At 38.3% G+C, this 21420-nt stretch overlaps 1 protein-coding gene across 1 annotated transcript in view; it reads right to left on the bottom strand.

Annotated features, from left to right (window-relative positions):
- Positions 1–2177: 2177 nt before the first annotated feature.
- The window catches only part of FGL1 (fibrinogen-like 1), a 46468-nt gene continuing 27225 nt past the window's right edge, over positions 2178–21420 (bottom strand). The window contains exons 3-7 of the mRNA XM_006834516.1: positions 20938–21097; positions 20490–20587; positions 7198–7286; positions 6792–6979; positions 2178–2337 (exon numbers count right to left, since the gene is read on the bottom strand). Coding sequence (XP_006834579.1) covers positions 2178–2337; positions 6792–6979; positions 7198–7286; positions 20490–20587; positions 20938–21097 — 695 coding nt within the window. The remainder of the gene's footprint in view (positions 2338–6791; positions 6980–7197; positions 7287–20489; positions 20588–20937; positions 21098–21420) is intronic.

Below are 21420 nucleotides of genomic sequence, written 5' to 3'. Positions count from 1 at the left end.
GTCTATGTACTCATGTTTTTACTTTTACCTGGAAGATTCTCTCCCTACTTTCCACCTGCGCCAGTCTTATCCAAAATAAGCTGTAGGGTATTGGCAAAATATCTTATTTAGCATTAAAAATCTTGGATTTGAATCCTTGTTTCCTACTTGTTAGCTTTTTAACTTTGGGCAACTCACAGAACCTCAGATCCACAATTTTGAGAAATAGTAATAATAATGCCTCACAGAACTGACAGAAGGAGAAAAATGAAGTTTTAAAAGATGGGTATAGCATGCATAAACATTTGTGGCACCGTGATTTACTTGACACGGCTCTTCTAGTCAGAGGCTTCCACCAAATGACCAGGTGGGACCATGCAGAGTGGATGTATTTCCTCTTCCTGATGGGTCTGGATAAAAGAAGTGGTGGGGCGGGGGGGAGAAGAGACATGTTGATAGTATTATATGATTCAGTTGTGAGTGGTTGTTATCGAAGTTAATTGTGATTATAAAAACTTGGTACTCTAATGTGGGGATTGTTCAGTTTTTGCTATCTTGCTGAATATGAAATGAGCCATCTCCAAAGCAGGAATGGAGGATTTGACTACCATCAAGAAAGAAAAGCCAAGAGTTGAGTGTGTCCTTTGGACCCCAAGATCCCTGCATATTGAACCAAGAGACAGAGAGCTGTGACACCAGAGAAGTAATGTAGTAGAAGCAGGAACACCAAGAGCATAAGGTAGAGCGGTGAGCTTCCCAGTCCACGGAGCAAGAAAGTTGAGTGGCTTCAGGCAGGAGGTTGGCTTGTGGAGTGGAATGCCTCCAGAGAATCAGGGGAGCTACAGCTGAGCTCTTTTAGGTGAAGGCTTATGGTGGAGTGGAGTGTGCTTTGGACATTTATCCATAGTGCTTAAAGTTGAGGCATTGCCTAAGCAGGGCAGAGGCTAACGGCCCACATGGCTGAGAGACCAAGGACCAGAGAGAGGCCTGACTTACCCGAAGAACTATATATGGAGCATTTCTGATTTTAAATTGTACCCTGTTGAGCTCCCTAATAAATCCCATAATCATGAGGATTGTCTGTGAGTTCTGTGTGATGATTGCAATAAATTATCAAACCTAGCAGAGAAGTAGAGAATGCTGTAGGAGGGACAGTTGTATCAAAACTGATTTAAAATTAAAAACTGAAGGGGGAAGGCATGTCTGATCTCCACCTCATAGAAACTGGGCTTGAGTTGAGGTTGAGTTTTATTCTCCATTCCCCTTATGAAGTCAAAGGAGGTCAGACATCACCTCCACACTTAGAAAAAAAAAACAAACCTAAACTATGTGGTAGTGTTTTATAGTGATGGAGATCCTAGGCTGTGCTTAAGAGTTCAGCTATGCAGTCATATGCATGAGTTCAAATCCAGCAAAACCTGCAACGTTTATTATCTATGCAATTGATTTGACAATCTGTTTCTTGTTGGATTCTGTCCTGTGTCTTTATTGACTACATGCATATTTAACATATGTGTGTCTATTTGTGCTATCTCCCAAGTCATGGGATATGTATTGTATACTTTTAATTTTTTATCCAGTACAAGTTCTTATCCTTTGCACATAGAAATTGGATAAATATTATCTACATTTACTTAGTAGAAGAATTGATGCCTTTGAGTTACGGTGTTGGACGAAAATATTGAAAGTGCCATGGGCTTCCAAAAGAACCAATAGATCCATTTTGGAAGAAGTGCAGCCAGAGTGCTCCTTGGAGGCCAAGATGGTCAAACTTCATCTCTCATACTTTGGACATATTGTCAGGAGGGACCAGTTGCTGGAGATGGATATTATGTTTGGTAGGGTGGAGGGTCAGAGAAAAAGAGGAAGACCCCTAGTGAGATGGATTGGCAAGGTGGCAGCATCGATGGGCTCCAGCGTGGCAACAGTAGTGAGGTTGGCCCAGGATCGGGCAGTGTTTCATTCTGTTGTGCATAGGTTCGCTATGAGTTGGTACCGACTCAATGGCACCTAACAATAGCAACAACATTTACTTGGTAAATATATCTTATTTGCTACAGTGAAAGTATATTATCAAATAAAGAAAAATGAAAACAAAACACATAAAATTACCGCCATCATATATACACATTTATGTTTAGAATTGATGCTTTTCAAACATTTTACAATATTGCATAAACTAAAGTTCAATAGGACAATTAAATAACATTTGGAATAAAATCATTTGGCCTAATTTTCATAACTACAGATTTCAAGGAATACCACCATCCATGCCAGGTATACCAGATGACCCCATTGTCTGAGTCAGCAGTATAGGAACCAGTGTAATATAAACCATTCAAGTTTGCAGAGTGACACCTAGTGGAAGAAAAAAACACACACAAAATAACCATACTACAAAAATATCCTTCAGAAACCCCTTTTTTAGCTAGCAAGTAAAACATTTCAACTGTGAATTTGGCCATTTTGCAGATAAGTGAATATTTGTTTCCAAAAACCAAGGGATTTCTACAACAGATGAGTCTTTTAAATTGGTGGATTTTAGTGTCATAATGTCCTGGTGTGGTGCTGCAAGATAATACAGTGGACCACTGGTTGGTTTGAAACACAAGGTGGGTGGTTCAAACTCACCAGCTGTTCCTCAGAAACTACATAGGGTTGCTATGAGTCAGAAATGACTCGATGGCACTTAACAACAACAACAGTGTTATAATAAATCTCAGGATACAACTCAGGAACTTTGTGGTATATTGAAAAATAAGTATTGCTCTTAATAGTCTTAAAACTATAAAGAAACACAAGCCAACAAAAAATACAACCTCATGACCTTATGTCTTTATGCCTTTCTGACTCAGAATAGTGTTTGTATTTATGAAGAGTGATAATGAGTTCACCAACCAAGGTGTGGGAGATTGGTGTGCTATTGTGGCTTGCCTGGAGAATTTGGGCCCCCATGTTCATCCAGGAGTTCTAGTGTAATGCTGTAGGATAAACACAGTCCAAATCTACCAGCCAATCCTCAGAAACCCTATATAAGGACTTTATAAGTCAGAACTAAGTCCATGGCACTTCACAACAGCAGTGCTCATATGCTGCAAAGACTTGGCTTTGGTAATTCAAACAGCCTTTCTCCTCTATGTAAATCACTAGAAAAAAAAATCTATTATTTTAATATCAAGAGTAAGAATGCAGAGCTTGAGTCACCATCTACAATTTTCCTGGTCGCCAACCATGACTCTTAACTGCTGAATTGTTTTGTTTTATATCCTTCACTACAATCTGGATAGGTTAGTTAGGTTATTTATTTATTTATTTTTAAATACCCCCTTTCTCCATTGAAATCTATTGATTTTGTCCTTGTTGCTAAGTGCTAAAGAGTTGTTTCTGACTCATAGTGACACAACATATGATTTCTGAGGAGCTACTGGTGGGTTTCGACCACCCAACTTGTAGTTATTAGTCCAATGCTTATCCTACAGTGCTATACCAGGTATATATTACATATAAAAATGATTTTTAAAATGTAATGTTATTATAAAATTATTACTATGTTTTTCTTTATTGACATAATCAATATTTCTTTATTGATATCTTCAATGAAAAGATTAGATAGTTCTAAAAATCTATGGAAAGCCAACAGATTACTGAATCAGAAAAGCATGTCATTTCCCCACAAATACTGGTTGGCTTGAATCACCTAATAGCTTAGTGACTCACTACGCCCATCCTGACTCATCCACTGCAATCCAGTCAATTCTGACTCATCGTATCACCATAGGACAGAGTAGAATTGCTTCACAGGATTTCAGAGACTGTAAATCTTTGAGGGAGTAAATAGCCTCATTTTTCTCCCATGGAGTGACTTTGAACCATGCTGTGGGCTAATGCACTGGACTGCAGAGTCTCTTTGAACCACAATCTTGGTAGTTCAAGTTCACCAACTGCTCCTTGGAAACCTTATACAGGGTCGCTATGGGTTGGAACCGACTCGACATAACTATAACTACTACTTTCTGTTAGCAGCTCAATGATTAACACACTGTACCCCCAGGGACTCCTTACCATCCTTATTTTAAATGGCTGTAACTAATTAAAACCTTGAATGCTAAATATGCAATTGTCAGAAGTGTACTGTTTTAAAACATTATGGAAAGTATTATCTAAAAGAAAAATATTCTAAATTGAACCTCTAGAATACTTTTAGGGGTGAGGGTATACTTTTAGGCATATCTTTTTCTTCCTAAGGACAGTTGTCTGTGCCTTGTAATTTGGATCCCGTTAGGAAACTGATCCTGGGATCAGCAGAGGAGCTTTAGCTATCCTGAGACTAATTTTTCAGCATCCTTCAATTCCCAGAAAAGCCTGAACTCATAACTAGATGGGGGTATGGTTGAAGTTCCCTTGATGAAAAAGTAGCTGTGAGCACTCAGATGTCAGTATTTTGTTATTTAAGATCATCAAGTCAGTTTCAACTCATAACAACCCTATATGGGTTTCCAAGGAGCAGCTAGTGGATTTGAACCTCCAAATTTGCAGTTCAAACCAACCTTGGCTCCAGTGCTTAACCCACAGCACCACACCAGGACTCCAATAGCAGAAAGGATATCAACATTGGGTGACTGATTTGCTATCTAGAAAAAGAAGATATTATAGGTGGGTAATAATTATGAAGAGTCAACATTGCATGTAAATTTAAAAAGCTATGAGACTGAAAAAAAAATAAGAAGATGGTAGATTTAAACTATAATAGTAAACAGGAATAGTAAGAGGAGCACCAAGCTTCTGAAACAATTTACTTTGTCTCTAGCTTTTCTGATTTTTCTGACAGTACAGATTCTTAGGCCCCAAGGATAATGCAGGCCCTTGGGTGTCTCTGCTACTAAGTTATCTTTCTGTTTTCCCTGAACCCATATCTTTGAAGTAAAGTAAATCATTTGTTTGTTCACTATATATGTATGTGAGTTGTCACTTCAAGTAGATGGCATAATATTAACAATATGATTGCTATTCTGTATATGGAATTATGTTCAAAATAAACACGAAAGGATGCTTGCAGAGGGACTTCATGAATTACAGGTAGATTTTACATAACACTGGTAGGTTTTAAATAATGCTAACTTAGGACAAGGGGGGGAATGGCAGAAAAACAGAAAAAGAAGATGATTTTGTGAAGAGTACGGGAAAACCACTAGGGATACAGCTACCATCACCTTTGATTGGCCAAGAAAGAAAGCTGACTTTGTTTCTCTGCCTCCTCACATTGTTGCATATGCTGCAATCCCCTTAGAAGTAACCTCAAATTAGATTGTCTCAAACTTTTTTTAATAAGTAAAATCCAGAGAAGATACTGTTTTCCACAATTACTTTGATTCAGCTTGACATACTTTACTAACCACAACTAGGGGTATTTGCATTGCATCTACAGCTTTAGAATCACATCACAGTAACTGTGAACTGCAAGGTCAGCAGTTGACAGCTACCAGCTGTTCTGCGGGAGAAAGTTGAGGCTTTTGGCTCCCTCCTGTGAGGATTTGTAGCCTCGGAAACCCTATGTAGGGTCTCTATGAGTAGGAAATGACTCCGTGGCACATAATCACCACCACCACCACCTGAGGAATTATGTCAAAAAGAATTATATCCATTCTGTCATTACAGGGGAGAAAGAGAAAATCTGATAAGGTGCAAAAAGGCAGATTTCAGGTCAATAAAAAGAACATGTACAATCAAATATGGTAGTATAGTAGCTTTGGAATATTCCATAGGAGGATGGAATTAGGCTTCAGGAATATTTTAGAGGCAATTTCTATGTAGGAAAAAGATTGGATTCAATGTTTAATGAAAGTCTAAGAATTGAAAAGCAGTTGTTGAGTCAATTCTCGCTCATAGCAACCCTGTGTAGTTTCAAGAAGCAGTTGGTGGGTTTGAAGTGCCAACCTTTTGGCTAGCAGTCCAGTGCTTATCCTATAGTGCCACATCAGGACTCATTGAAAAGTAGTACTACATAGAAAAAATTACAGTAGTGGAATGGCCAATTTGTATGATAATAGAATATGAGGTACTAGTTGGTTCTTAAAACCTGAAACCAGTTGTCAAGTGAATTCTAATTCATGGGAACCCCAAGTGTTTGAGAATAGAACTGTTTTCTGCAGTTTTCACTGACTAATTTTTTTTTTTTTTTGGAAATATATCATCAGGTCTTTCATCCAAGGTGGCTCTGGATGGTCTCGAATCTACAGTCTTTCAGTTAACAGCTAAGCATGTTAACTATTTTCATCACTCAGGGACTGCAATTGGTTGTTGTTAGGTGCCGTTCAGTTGGTTCTGACTTATAGCGACCTTATGCACAACAGAATGAAACACTGCCAGGTCCTGCTCCAGACTCACAGTTGTCGTTACTATGCCAATCCATCTGGTTGGGAGTCTTTCTTGTTTCCACTAACCCTCCGCTTTACCAAACATTATGCCTCATAACACTTAGTGTATATCTCAATGCTATCTCTTTGTGTCAGTTGGTGGTCTGTTTCTGTTAACTCACCCTTGATTCCATTTGCAGATTTCTTTATAAAAATAGTGATTCTATCATCTTTTGACCAATATTTTTATTTCTATGCCATATCTTTCAAGCTTTGCTAATAATATACATAATGAACAGATCTTTAATAATACTTCATCACTGAAGAATTTAAATAAGGATGATTACTTAATCATTCTAGTATTACAAATAAGACCAACATTACCTCATCTATTATAATTAATGCCCATCAGTGAGATACCATCATTGCCATTATAACTATGTTCATAAAACATCAAACCTGTTGAACCACCAGCCGGATTTATCCTCTTCTGCACAGTTCCCTTCATAGTTGTCATTATCTTTGTCCCATGTGCTGAATTTCATTCGCTGGTGACTGGCCCACCACTGAAATTCAGGGCTAAAGCTTCCTACCAGGGAGTCTCCAGCTGTTCCAGAATATTCCCCAATATTCAACTCATAGGAATTCTAAATGAAAATAGACAAATTCTAAAATTAGTAATTACCATTTTGAAAAGTATGTTCATGTAGTAAATAATAAAATATGCATTATGTTGTTTTACATATTTTTATAGTCACAAATATAAATATATGTGCTATTATATATTTTCTATTCACTGATTTCAGGATTAGATAGTATTTTTTAAGCATTAATGTGGCATTATTTATTTGACTATTTTAAATACCTTTTTATCTCCCACTTTGAAATAGTTATATTGTGCATAACGGCTATTTTTATCAAAATCACCTAAGTCGATTTTTAAAGTATATTCACCTGAAAAACAAACAAACAAACAAGAAATTGTAGTTTTCTTTCATGTATGACATGACATAAACTATTGCTGTCGTTCGGTGCTGTCAAGTTGGTTTTTACTCATAATTACCCTGTATGGGGTTTCCAAGGTGTGTTGGTGGGTTTGAACCACCAACCTTATCCTACAGCACAACACCAGGACTCCTGACATTGACTATTGAGGTTTAAAAACTATTCCAAATCTATTTTACTTTGACTACTTTCTTTTGCCAAGAGTCAGTTTTCAAAAACTATACAGTGACTCCATTTCTTTTATAGTATTAAAGATAGAAAATGTCTACCTTCTATGGCTAAGCACTGTGCTTATCCTACAGCGCCACCCCAGGACTCTTTACATGTGTTGTTGTTGTTGTTAAGTGTCATTAAGTTGGTTCTGACTCATAGTAACCCTGTATAGAGTTTCCAAGGAGAAACTGGTGGATTTGAACTGCTGACCTTGTGGGTCACAGTCCAGTGCTGATCCTGCAGCACCACAGGACAACAGGAACCAAATCATTGCAACAAATATTTAGCTAATAGATTAAGCATTCTAGTAATGAAATACTACAAGTTTTCAAAGTTTAAAAGTGTACCTTTTTTTTCTTTTAAGAATCTGTTGTTGTTGTTAAGTGCCGTCAAATTGGTTCTGACTCATAGTAACCCTATATAGGGTTTCCAAGGAACAGTTGGTGAGATTGAACTGCTGACCTTGCAATTCATACTGACTTTGCAGTCTAGCTCATTAACCCACAGCACCATATCAGGACTCCATAGTGATCTTAAAAGTATGATCAAAGTAGTAGCTATCTTCAATAAATTATTTTCTCTCCATCATCCACAAAGAACAAAAGTTGTTCCCTTTTCAGAAACACAACTATCCAGAGCATAAAACATTATAAATCAAACTATTAGATACAGTACGTACTAACCTTTTACTTTGAATAGGACAGGTTTCAATTTGGATTCTCAGACTTTGGGGTTCCAAGCTAGAATGTGGAGTCCCAGGGACAGAGCAACTGAACCTCACTCATCACCCAAGTCCTGTGTAGGGTCCAGTTCCTTTTTTTCCCCTTTTTCTTCTCTTCCCTGTCTCCATCACACACATCAAGGGGCCTAGTACCTGCTTCTGGATACCCCAACATGCAACAAGCTCTGATCACACACGCACACACACACGCATGCGCACACACACATGCAGCTGTTCCTTAGCATCGATCAACCTTAGGAATGCTCCACTTGCAGCATTCCCCAGGAGGATAGACAAGGAACAAGCCTGGACATGTCCCATAAACAAGCTCAAGGCTGTTTGAATTCAGGATCCCCTGCCTTGGCCCCATGGAATTCTTTTAAGTGGGATTTTGAGGCAGAGATCCCTCTAACCTGGATCTAAGAGCAGTAAAGATCATGTTAAACAAACACTATGAAGTGGGTAGGAACAGTAAAACAGGTTAAGACTATTGTCCTAAAACATATTTCATGCTATACAAGAGATCTAAAGTTAATCTCAGCTTTTTAGGTAGCCATCTACATACCAATTTGATCAATGAACAAATAAAATAACAATTACAGACCATTTCTAAATTTTATTGCAAGCACTTCCAGGCAAAATTTATGTAATGAGGAGAAAGTCATTTTCAGAGGCATGTCCATAACTTTTAATTACTTTCTTAATTAAAGAAAGTGCAGGGATTCAGGCACTATTTTTTTACCCCCCTTAGGTTGATGTAACATGTGGTTGTAAGGCCTGGGACTCTAAATGTATTTTTTACTATCATAAATAAGAACAGCCATCCTGAACACCAAATGAAAGTATAAAGGGGAAACAGATTTGTTGGCAAAGTCCATCTGGGAGAATAAGCACATGATAACAATTTTTAAAATAATAACTTTGAATTTAATATATTTAGAAAGAGTCACGGAATGCTGCCTAGGGGTTTCATAGTTTCAATATGAAAAAGTGAGATACATGTTAATGTGAAAAAGAAACAAAAACTGGTACAACAAATGTAATTGTTATTGCTGTTAATTGCCATCAAGTTGGTTCGAACTCATAGTGACCCTGTATAGGGTTTCTGAGAAGCAGTTGGTGAGTTTGAACTGCCGACCTTGCAGTTCAGACCAACCTTAATTGTCAAGCGCTTATCCCACACCACCACACCAAGATATATCTATTATAAAAAAACAAAAACAAAAAAAAATTTAGACTTGAGAAAATAAATACCTTGAAAGAAGGGAAATTTATTATAAAAATAGAGTACACTGATCACAAGAAGGACAAACAAAGAAAATACATATTAGATACCTAGGACTATCTGTCATTCTGGTATCTTCAAACAGCCCTAAAATTGTAATCCTATGAACTATTATGAATACAGAAACACTGAACATTGCCTACTTCCCACATTGCCAGTAGGATAGAGCATGTTATTTAGGACATTACAATTGCCTCTTTTAACATATGCAGAATCAGAACTGAGTGGGATTGACTACAGTCTCAGACTACAATTGGAGCAAGACAGACAGGCAATAGATTGGGGGGAAAGAACAAGGGAAAGAGAAGCCTGATAATTTTGTTTTCAAAATAATTATATTTTAAACAAATACTGAACTCTTGCTAATGAGATACATGTTCTGAACTGAATTATGTCCATCAAAAAGTTATGTTGCAGTCCTCACCCCTGGACCTGTGAATATGTCAATATTTGGAAAGAGATTTCTTATGTTATATTAATGAGGTCATGTGCGAGTAGGGTGGGTTATAAACATAATCCCTTCTTAGTAGTGTCTTATAAAGGGGAGTACAGGCATAGATGGGAAAGAGACAAAGTAAGGGACTATCTATGAGTCCAGGAATGCCTAGGAAGACCTGGGGCTACTGACAAGGAAAGATCGTCCTCTAGATTCCATGTCCTGATTTGGACATGTAGGTTCCAAAACTGTGAGTCAATTCATTTCTGTTCTTTAAAACCAATTCACTTCTGGTATTTTTGTTACAGTACCATTAGGTAACGAAGATTGTTGTTATTGTTGTCAAGAGCCTTAGAGTCAGTTCCAACTCATAACCACCCTGTATAGGTTTCTGAGGAGCAGCTGGTGGATTTGAACTACTGACCTTATGGTTAGCACAAAGATACCATGCAAAATTATATAGGGGTATATGTGTGGTGCAGTTAATTAATTACAGTCTCTTCTAGCTTTACTTTGTATACTCCTGCCAAATGACATTTTCCTGATGGGTCTCAGTAAGAGCAGGTGGGCGAAGATTGTTAACAGAACTGTTATTGGTCAATTTTGCCATTTTGCTGGGTATAAAATGAGCCTCTTAGAAGCAGAGGGGGATCTCACTACTAAGAAGAACCAGGAGTGGAGTGCGTTCTTTGGACCCCAAGATCTCTGCACTGAAAGTCCTCAACCCAGGAGCAGAAAGCTGTAACACTGGAGGAGTGGCAGAGGAACAGCAGCAGTAGGTACAAGAGCCAGAGCACTGGGATTTCCAGTCCATGGATCAAGCAAAGCTGAGTGACATGTTAGAGACCTGCTTGCTGAGTAGGGCACCTCCAGGTATTTAATTGGGGAGCTAGGTTAGTAGTGTAGTGGTTATGAGTCAGGCTGCCAACCTCAAGGTCAGCAGTTCGACACTACCAGTGGTTCCACGGGAGAAAGATGAGGCATTCTGCTCCCGTAAAGATTTACAGCCTTGGAAACCCTGTGCAGGGTCGCTATGAGTCGGAACCGACTCCATGGTACTTAACAACAGCAACAAGGTTTGCTGACCCACAGAGCTAAAGCCTAATGCCTTCAAACCAAGGCTTATTGTGGAGTGGTGTGTCCTGTGGGCATTTATCAGCAACCCTAAAAGAGCTTTGTAACATTGACCAGGCAGAGAGAGGCCTACCTATAGGCTAAGGTGAGGAAAGGCTTTCCTGACTATAAAAACGGTGCCCTGCATTGTAACCTGTTGACTTCCCTAACAAATCCCAAAATTGTGAGTATGGTTATCTGAGTTCTGTGTGATCATCACAATCAATTATCAGACCCAGTTAAATAGAGAATGCTGTGGGAGGGATGGTTTGGTGGTCATTTATGTCTGCAAATTACTTTGAGATGTGTCCCCCCAAATAAGGTAAATGGTGGATAGAATAATGAAGAGATGGCCAGATATATGATACAGCAAGCAAAAATGTTAAAATATTAACGTAAACTCTAGTTGGCAAGTTCATGTATGAATCTTCTTTCACCTTTGCTATATGTTGAAATTTTTCAAAATAAAAAGTTAGAAGAAAACAAACAAAAGATGGATATTTTGTATGATATGGTATTTGCTAACAAAAATGGCTTCAACCTCCACTTTTCTCTTTACTATGCCCTTTGCAATGTACAATTTCTTCCTCCCATTGGTCTAAGATGGAAGAAATAAGACCATATGTTGTTGTTGTTGTTATGTGCTGTGGAGTCCGTTCTGACTCATAGTGACCCTGCATAGGGTTTCCGAGGCTGTAAATCTTTACAGGAGCAGAATGCCTCCTCTTTCTCCTGCAGAACAGCTGGTAGTTTCCAACTGCTGACCCTGAGGTTAGCAGCCCGATTTATAACCACTACACTACCAAAACTCCTTAAGACCATATAGAACAGAGTTAAATTGTTCCATTCAGATGTCTAACCTGAGGACAACAGAACCACCTAGTCAACATGAAGATTTGTTAAAAATAATAAATGGTTGGTGCTTTGAGTCACTAAATATTCAAGTGACTGTCACATAGAATTATTGTAGCAATAGATAACTGATATCTTTACACATCTTTCAGTTTGTTGTGCTGTGGTGTCTTGTGAGTTGCTGTGATGCTTGAAGCTATGCCACTGCTGTTTCAAATACCAGCAGGGTCACCCATGGTTTCAGCAAAGCTTCCAGACTAAGAACAGACTTGTTGTTGTTGTTAAATGCCATTGAGTCCATACCAATTTATAGCAACCCTATGCACAACAGAACAAAACTCTTCCCAGTCCTGGACCAACCTCACAATGGTTACTATATTTGAGCCCATTGCTGCTGCCACTGTGCCAGTCCATCTTGGTGGGGGTCTTCCTCTTTTTTTCCTACCCTCCACCTTATCAAACATGATATCTATCTCCAGGGACTGGTCCCTCCTAACAATATATCCAAAGTATGAGAGACAAAGTCTGGCCATCATGGCCTTCAAGGAGCACTATAACTGTATTTCTTCCAGTACAGATCTGTTTGTTCTTTCAGCAGTCCTTGGTACTTTCAATATTCTCCTCCAACACCATAACTCAAACGCATCAATTATTTTACTATCTTCCAACTTTTGCATGCATATGAGGTTATTGAAAATACCATGGCTCGGGTCAGGTGCATCTTAGTCCTCAAACTGACATCTTTGCTCTTCAACACTTTTAAGAGGTCTTGTGCAGCAGGTTTTGCCAATGCAATACGTCCTCTGATTTCTTGAGTGGTGTTTCTATGAGTATTAATGGCTGATCCGAGCAAAATCAACTTCAATCTTTTCTCCATTTATATGGATGCTGTTTATTGGTCCAGCGGTGAGGATTTTTGTTTTCTTTACATTGAGATGCAATCCATACTGAAAGCTGTGTTCTTTGATCTTCACCAATATTTTAAGTCCTCTTCACTTTCAGCAAGCAAGGTTGTATCATCTGCAAATCACAGGTTGTTAATGATCATGTTGCCATGTTTTTCTTCATATTGTCCAGTTTCTCAGATTTATTTGTTCAGCATACAGATTGAATAAGTACCATATAAGAATACAACCCTGTTGTATACCTTTCCTCATTTTAAACCATTCACTGTTCCCAACAACTACCTCTTGGTCTATGTTGAGGTTCCTCATGAGCACAATTAAGTGTTCCAGAATATTCATACTTTGCAATGTTGTCCATAGGCTGTCATGATCCACACAGTCAAAAGCTTTTACATAGTCAATAAAGCACAGGTAAATATTTTTCTGGTGTTCTCTGCTTTCAGCCAAGAGTCATCTGACGTCAAGCAATAATATCTCTTGTTCCATGTCCTCTTCTGAATCCAGCTTGAACAGCTGGAAGTTCTCTGTCAATGTATGCTTGCAGCTGTTTTTGCATTATCTTTAGTAAAACTTTATTCACATAGGATAACAATGATATTGTCCAATGATTTCCTCATTCCATTGGGTCACCTCTCTTTGGAATGGGCACAAATACAAATCTCTTCCAAAGTTGTTTTCCAAATTTCTTGGCATAGATGAGTGAGTGCCTCTAGTGCTGCATCAGTTTGCTGAAAATTTTTAATTTGTATTCTATCAATTCCCAGAGGTTTTTGTTTTTTTTTTAGTTTTTTTTTTTGACAGTGTCTTCAATGCACCTTGGACTTGTTCCTTCAGTGTCATCAACTCTAGATCATATGCTACCTCTTGAAATGGTTGAACATTGACCATTTCCTTTTGGTACTGTGACTCTATGTATTCCCTCCATCTTCATTTGATGCTTTCTGCATCATTCAATAATTTGCCCAGAGATTCCTTCAGTAATGAAATCGAGGCTTGATTTTTTTTCTTCAGTTCTCTCAGCTTGAGAAATACTGAGTGTGTTCTTTCCTTTTAGTTTTCTAACTACAGGTCTTTGCACATTTCAATATAATATTTGACTTTGTCTTTTCAAGCAGACCTTTGAAATTTTCTGTTCAGCTTTTATACCTCCTCACTTCTTCCATTTGCTTTAGCATCTCTATGCAGGAGAGCAAGTTTCAGAGTCTTTTCTGACATTCATTTTGGTCTTTTCCTTCTTTCTCAATGACCTTTTGCTTTCTTCCTGATGTTCTTGATGTCATCCCACAACTCTTCTGGTCTTCGGTCTTTAGTGTCTAATGCATCAAATCTGTTCTTAAGATGATCTCTGTTTTCAGGTGGGATACATTCAAGGTCATATTTTGGCTCTTGTGGACTTGTTTTAATTTTCTTCAGCTTCAGTTTGAATTTGAATATGAGCAATTGATGGTCTGTTTTACAGTCTGCCCCTGGCCTTGTCTTGGCTGATGATATGGAGTTTTTCCATCATCTCTTTCTGCAGATGTAGTCAATTTGATTTTTATGTATTCCATCTGGTGAGGTCCATGTGTATAGTTGTTTCTTTTGCTGTCTAAAGAAGGTATTTGAAATGAACAAATAATTGATTTTGCAGAATTCTAACATGCGTTCTCCAGCATCATTTCTATCACCAAGGCCATATTTTCCAACTACTGATCCTTCCTCTTTGCTCCCAACCTTTGCATTCCAATCACCAGTAATGAGCAATACATCTTGATTACACATTTGATCAATTTCAGAAGAAGCAGTTGGTAGAATTCTTCAATTTCACCCTCACTGACTTTAGTGGTTATTGCATAAATTTGAATAATAGTGGTATTAACTGGGCTTCCCTATAGGCACATTGATACCCTACCACAGACAGCGTTGTACCTCATGACTGATCTGGATATGTTCTTTTTGACAATGAATGCAATACCATTCCTTTTCAATTTGTCATTCCCTGCATAGTAAACCATGTGGTTGTCAGATTCAAAATGGCCAATACCAGTCCATTTCAGCTCACTAATGCCTAAGATATCGATGTTTATGCGTGCCATTTAATTTTTGACAACTTCCAATTTTCCCAGATTCATACTTCATACATTCCATGTTCTGATTTTCAATGGATGTTTACAGCTGTTTCTCTTCATTTTGAGTTGCGTCCCATCAGCAAATGAAGGTCCTGCAGGCTTTTATCTCACTGGCTTTACTCCATTTGTGTCATCACGATAAACTCTATTTTGAGAAGGCAGCTCTTCTCCAGTCACATTTTGAGTGCCTTCCAACCTGAGGGGCTCATTTTCTGGCACTATATCTGACAGTGTTTTTCTGTCATTCATAAGGTTTTCAGTGACTAAATATTCGGAAGTAGTTTGTCACTCTTTCTTCCTAGTCTGTCTTTGGCTGGAAGCTCATCTGAAACCTGTCTACCATGGGTGACCCTGCTGGTATTTAAAAACCGGTGGCATAGCTTTCAGAATCACAGAAACTCACAATCCACCACAGTACAACAAACTGAAAGACAAGTGGCAGAAGAACATACTAGGAAGAAGGAATACGCAACCCACCTCTGAGGGATTAGCCCCTGAAAACCTTATGAATAGCAGCAAAACATTGTCGGATATAGTGCCAGAAGATGAGCCCCTTAGGTTAGAAGTCACTCATAATATGTCTGAGGACGAGCTGCCTCCTCAAGGTAGAGTTGAGCTTAATGACATGAATGGAGCAAATCAGGAACTTTATTTACAGATGGGGTATAATCAACATGAGAAGAAACAGCTACAACCATCCATTAATAATCAGAATGTGAAATGTGTGAAATATGAATCTATAAAAATTGGAAGTCATCAAAGAAGAAATGGAATACATAAAGGCATTGTTGTTGTTGTTAAGTGCTGTCAAGTCAGTTCTGACTCACAGCAATCCTGTAAAGGGTTTCCAAGGTGTAGGTGATAGGTTTGAACTGCTGACCTTGCTGTTAACAGCTCAGTGCTTATTCTACAGCACCATACCAGGATTCCCATTAGTGAGCTGAAATGGGCAGGTATTGACCATTTTGAACCAGACAGTCTAATGGCTTACTATACCAAGAATGTCAGACACAAGAGGAATGGTGTCACATTCATCATCAAAAAGAACAGTTCACGATCTATATTGAAGTACAATGCTATCTGTTATATCTATACACCTATAAGGAAGACAAGTTAATACATCTATTATTCAAATTTACCCACCAACCATCAAAGTCAATGATGAAGAATTCTATCAACTTCTTCAGCCTGAAATTGATCAAACATGTAGTTAAGATGCATTGATAATTACTGGTGATTAGAACACAAAAGTTGTAAACAGAGGAGGGATCAGTCATTGGAAAACATGACCTTAGTGATAGAAATGATGCTGGAGATTTCATAATAGAATTTTGCAAGATCAGTGACTTATTCATTGAAAATATCTTTTTTCAATAACATAAATGGTGACTATATATGTGGGCCTCACCCTATGAAACACACATGAACCAATTTAACTACATTTGTGAGAAGAGATAATGGAGAAGGTCAATATCATCAGCCAAAATAAGACCAGGGACCAACTGTGGAATAGATTGCTTACATGCAAGTTCAAGTTCAAGCTGAAGAAAATTAAACGTCTGTGAGATCCAAAATAGAACCTTGAGTTTAAGTTCCAATTTAATTTAGAGAACATCTCAAAAACAGATTTGATGCCTTAGACACTAATGATGGAAGACTAGAGGAGTTGTGGAATGACATAAAGAGCATCCTACAGGAAGCAAGCAAAAAGTCATCAAAAGACAAGTAACAAAAGAAAAGACCAAATAGATGTCAGAACAGACGCTAAAACTTGTTCTTGACTGTTGAGTAACTAAAGCTAAAGGAAGAAATGATAAAGTAAAAGAGATAGAAAAATTTATAAGACAGTTCTAGAAGAGAAAGTAAAGTATTAAAATGAAACACGCAAAAACCAAAAGAGAAAAACAAACTCAGCATTTCTCAAACTAAAAGAGCTAAAGAAAAACTTGAGTCTTGACTTGCAATATTGAATGATTCTGTGGGGGTAAATATTGAACAATGCAGGAAATATCAAAAGGAGATGAAAGATTGCTCTCTGCTCCTTGCTGTTTGATAGTCAGCCACAGCTTCTCTTGCAGTCCCAGCCACATCCCTGATATAGGATTGTGAAAGTCAGAGTCAACAGATTTACAGATTTGGCCATATTGGGTGTCTAGTCACCAGGGCTGCTGTTAACTCCGGCAAAGTGGAGGTTGTTGCCACCAACAACCCCTTCATTGACCTCTACTATATGATTCCACTCATAGCAAATTCAATGGCACTGTCAAGGCTGAGAACAGGAAGCCCATCTCTAACTTCCAGGAGCAAGTTCCTGCCAACATCAAGTGGGTTGATGCAGGTGTTGAATATGTTGTAGAGTCCACCAGTGTCTTCACAACATTGGAGAATGCTGTGGCTCACTTAAAGAGTGGTGCCAAAAGGGTAATCATCTCTGCCCCTCCTGCTAATGCCCCATGTTTGTGACAGGTGTGAACCACAAGAAATATGACAACTACCTCAAGATTGTCAGCAATGCCTCCTGTGACATCAACTAGTTGCTCTCCTGGCCAAGGTCATCCATGACAACTTTGGCATCATGGAGGGACTCATGACCACAGTCAAGGCTATCACTGCCACCCAGAAGACTGTGGGTGGTCCCTCTGGGAAACTGTGGTGTGATGGCCATAGGGTTGCCCAAAACATCACCCCTGTATCTACCAGTGCTGCCAAGGATGTGGGCAAGGTCATCCTGAGTTGAATGGGAAACTCACTGACATGGCCTTCGGTGTACCCACTCCTAACATGTCTGTCATGGATATTACCGTCCATCTGGAGAAAATTACCAAATACAATGACATCAAGGAGGTAATGAAGCAGGCATCAGATGGAACCCTAAAGGCATCCTGGGTCACATTGAAGACCAGGTCATCTCCTGTGACTTTAACAGGGACACCTACTCTTCCACCTTTGATGCTGGGACTGGCATTGCCTTCAGTGACCACTTTGTCAAGCTCATTTCCTGATATGACAATGAGTTTGGCTACAGCAACAGAGTGGTGGATCATGTGGTCCACATGGTTTTGAAGGAATAAGAGCCCCTGGACCACCAGCTCTAGCAACAGTACTAGAGGAAGAGAGACCCTCAGCTTCTGGGGAGTCCTTACCCTAATTCCATCCCCCCAACACACTGAGAAGCTTCCATCCTCACACAGTTTCCATCCAGACCCCCTGGAGAAGGGAAGGGGCTTAGAGAGCCCAGTCTTGTCATGTACCATCAATAGAGTACCTAACCAAAAAACAAAAAAGGGAGATGGAAGAAATATACAGTCATTGTATCAAAAATAATTGGTCAACATTCATCATATTATCATAAGGCACCATATAATCAAGAATTGTGGTATTGAAGGAAAATGTTCAAGCTTCACTGAAGGCATTAGCAAAAAACAAAGACTCCAGGAATTGGCAGAATATCAATTGAAATGTTTCAACAAATTGATGCTGTGCTGAACACACTCATTAGTCCATGTTAAGGAATTTGGACTACTTGGATTGAAAGAGATCCACATTCATGCCCACTCCAGAGAAAGGCAACACAATAGAATGCAGAAATTATCAAACAATATTATTAAAATTGCTGAAGATAATTTTTAAATGGTTACATAGACAGGGAGCTGACAGAAATTCAAATCAGATTCAAAAGAAGACTTAGAATGAGGGTATCATTGCTGCCATTAGATGGGTCTTGGCTGAAAGCAGAGAGTACCAGAAAGATGTTTACTTGTTTTGTTGACTACACAAAGGCATTCAATTTTGTATATCCAAACAAACTATGGATAACATTGTAAAGAATGGGAATTCCAAAAGAAATAATTGTGCTCATGTGGAATCTGTAAACAGACCAAGAGGCAGTCATCTGAACAGAACAAAGGATACTATATGGTTTAAAATCAGGAAAGGTCTGAGTTGCATCCTTTTACCATACTTATTCTATCTGTACGCTGAACAAATAATCCGAGAAGTTGAATTATATGAAGAAGAATTTGAACATCTAGATTGGAAGAAGGCTCATTAACAACTGCAATATACAAATGACACAACCTGGTTGCTCAAAACAAAGAGAATTTGAGGCACTTGTTGATAAAGATCAAAGACTACAGCCTTCAGTCTGGATTACAACTCAATGTAAAAAGAAAAAAAAATCCTCAAAACTGGACCAATAAGTAACATCATGAAAAATGGAAAAAAGACTGAAGCCATCAATTAATTTCATTTTACTTGGATCCACAATCAATGCTAATGGAAGCAGCTGTCAAGAAATCAAACAACATATTGCTTTGGGCAAATATGTTGCAAAAGACCTCTTTAAAGTGCTAAAGGGCAAGGATGTCACTATGAGGAATCCTTGCCTGACCCAAGCCATGATATTGTCAATTGCATTATATGCATGTTAAAGTTAGACAATGAATGAGAAAGACTATGGAAGAATTGATGCAATTGAATTGTGATGTTGGTAAAGAACATTGAAAGTATCATAGACTACCAAAAGAATAAACAAATCACTTTTGGAAGAAGTACAATCAGAACACCTTTTTTAGAAGTGAGGATGGTGAGACTCGGTCTTTGTACTTTGGGTATATTGTTAAAGGGATCCATCTCTGGTAAAGGGACATTCTTGGTAAAGAAGAGGGTCAGAGAAAAAGAGGAAATCTCCCAATGAGATGGATTGACACAGTAGCAGCAACCAAGTGCATAAACAACAATTGTGAGAATGGCACAGGAATTCTGCTGTTCATAGCATCGCTATGAGTCAGAATTTACTAAATGGCACCTAACACCCACATAGCACATATAATGTTAAGGTTCTCAATGTATAAAAAAGAATGATTAGGACATTTATTTTTCCTTTCTAAAATAATGGTATCTATGACTCCTGGTGTGGTGCTGTGGAATCAACACTGGGATATGAACCACAAGGTCAGCAATTCAAACCCACCAGTTGCTCTTTGGAAACCCTATACAAGGTCAGAACCAATTTGACAGCACTTAACAACAACAACAGGAGAAAACAAACTCTTCCTCTATCTTTTCCCTCATCTCCTATTTAGCAAGTTTAGTTTCTTTTCCTCTAGCCTTAATTTTAAGTAGTCACATTTTATAAAGGTTTTTTTTTTTAATGTTTTGTTGTGAATTATGTGATAGTTTACATGGGAGAACATTAGCTTTACATTCATCATAAAGGGTTTTCTTGCTCAAAAGAAATCATTGACATTTGCAAATTGTAGTCATTACTGGATGAGTTCTGTTATCAATGATTTAATAAAAAACATATTTTTTGTTGTTGTTAAATGCCTTTGGGTCAATTCTGACACATAGCTCCCTTGTATAGGGTTTCTGAGGAGTGACTGATGACTTTGAACTGATGACCTTGTGGTTCAAACTGAACTTTCAATTCAGTGATTATCCTACAGCATTACACCAGGACTCCAAAAACACAAAACAAAACATATTATTGGGTTTTTGTTTTTTATTGTAAACCTTACCTTGTGTGGTCAACAAGTGAATATTTTTATTACCAAGCCAATATTCACCATTTTTTTGGGTAAAATTTCCAAAGCCATTTTCATAGTCATCCCAGCCTCTTAAAAAAAGAAAAGAAAAGAAAAAAAAAGTATTCAAAGACTGAGCTTAGCAAAATCTAAAGGAAACATGTAGTACCCAACTGCTATTGCCACCCTTGCCCCCAATATTTCCTTAATTAATTTATGCATTCCTATTTTGTTGTTGTTGTTAAGTGCTGACTGACGAGTCGGTTCCTACTCCCAGTGACCCTGCATAATGTTTCTGAATAGCAGCTGGGGGGTTTGAACCACTGGCCTTGTGGTTAGCAGTCCAGTGCTTATCTTAAAGTGCCATACCAGGACTCCGTAAAAAGGTTTGGTTTATTATAAATTTCACACTTACTGCTCCATATTAGTCCTCATATATCACCTGTTAAAGTTCTCGCTGCCATCAGATCGTCTTTGAATCACAGTCCATCCTCCTCCATCAGACATGTCACAATACACAAAGAATTCTTCTGTACTCTGGAGGGGTTTGATTTTGTAAAATCCACTGCTTTTATACCCATTATTGAAGATCTCTGAACAATCTGTTTGAAAAACAAGGTAATTCATGATTTGTTGTGTTTCTTTTTAAAAAAAAATTACTCAATACTAGTGGAGACTGATAAACATATAATGAAGGTAATCAACTTCTTTAAATTGCATGTGTACATGTTCCAGTAGGAGGCCTGGTGGCACTGTGGGGTAAGTATTAGGCTGCAAACTGCAAGGTTGTTTGTTCAAACCCACCAGCTGCTCAGCAGGAAAAAGATGAGAGTGTGCCAGTAAAAATTTACAGTCTTAGAGAACAAACAAGATGGCGGATCGGGTGGACGTATAGCAGAGAGCTCCGCCAACAACAACACAGAAT

The sequence above is a fragment of the Chrysochloris asiatica genome, unplaced genomic scaffold (assembly GCF_000296735.1).
Source record: "Chrysochloris asiatica unplaced genomic scaffold, ChrAsi1.0 scaffold00011, whole genome shotgun sequence".
NCBI lineage: Eukaryota > Metazoa > Chordata > Mammalia > Afrosoricida > Chrysochloridae > Chrysochloris > Chrysochloris asiatica.
This window is presented reverse-complemented; position numbering and strand designations above follow the sequence as displayed.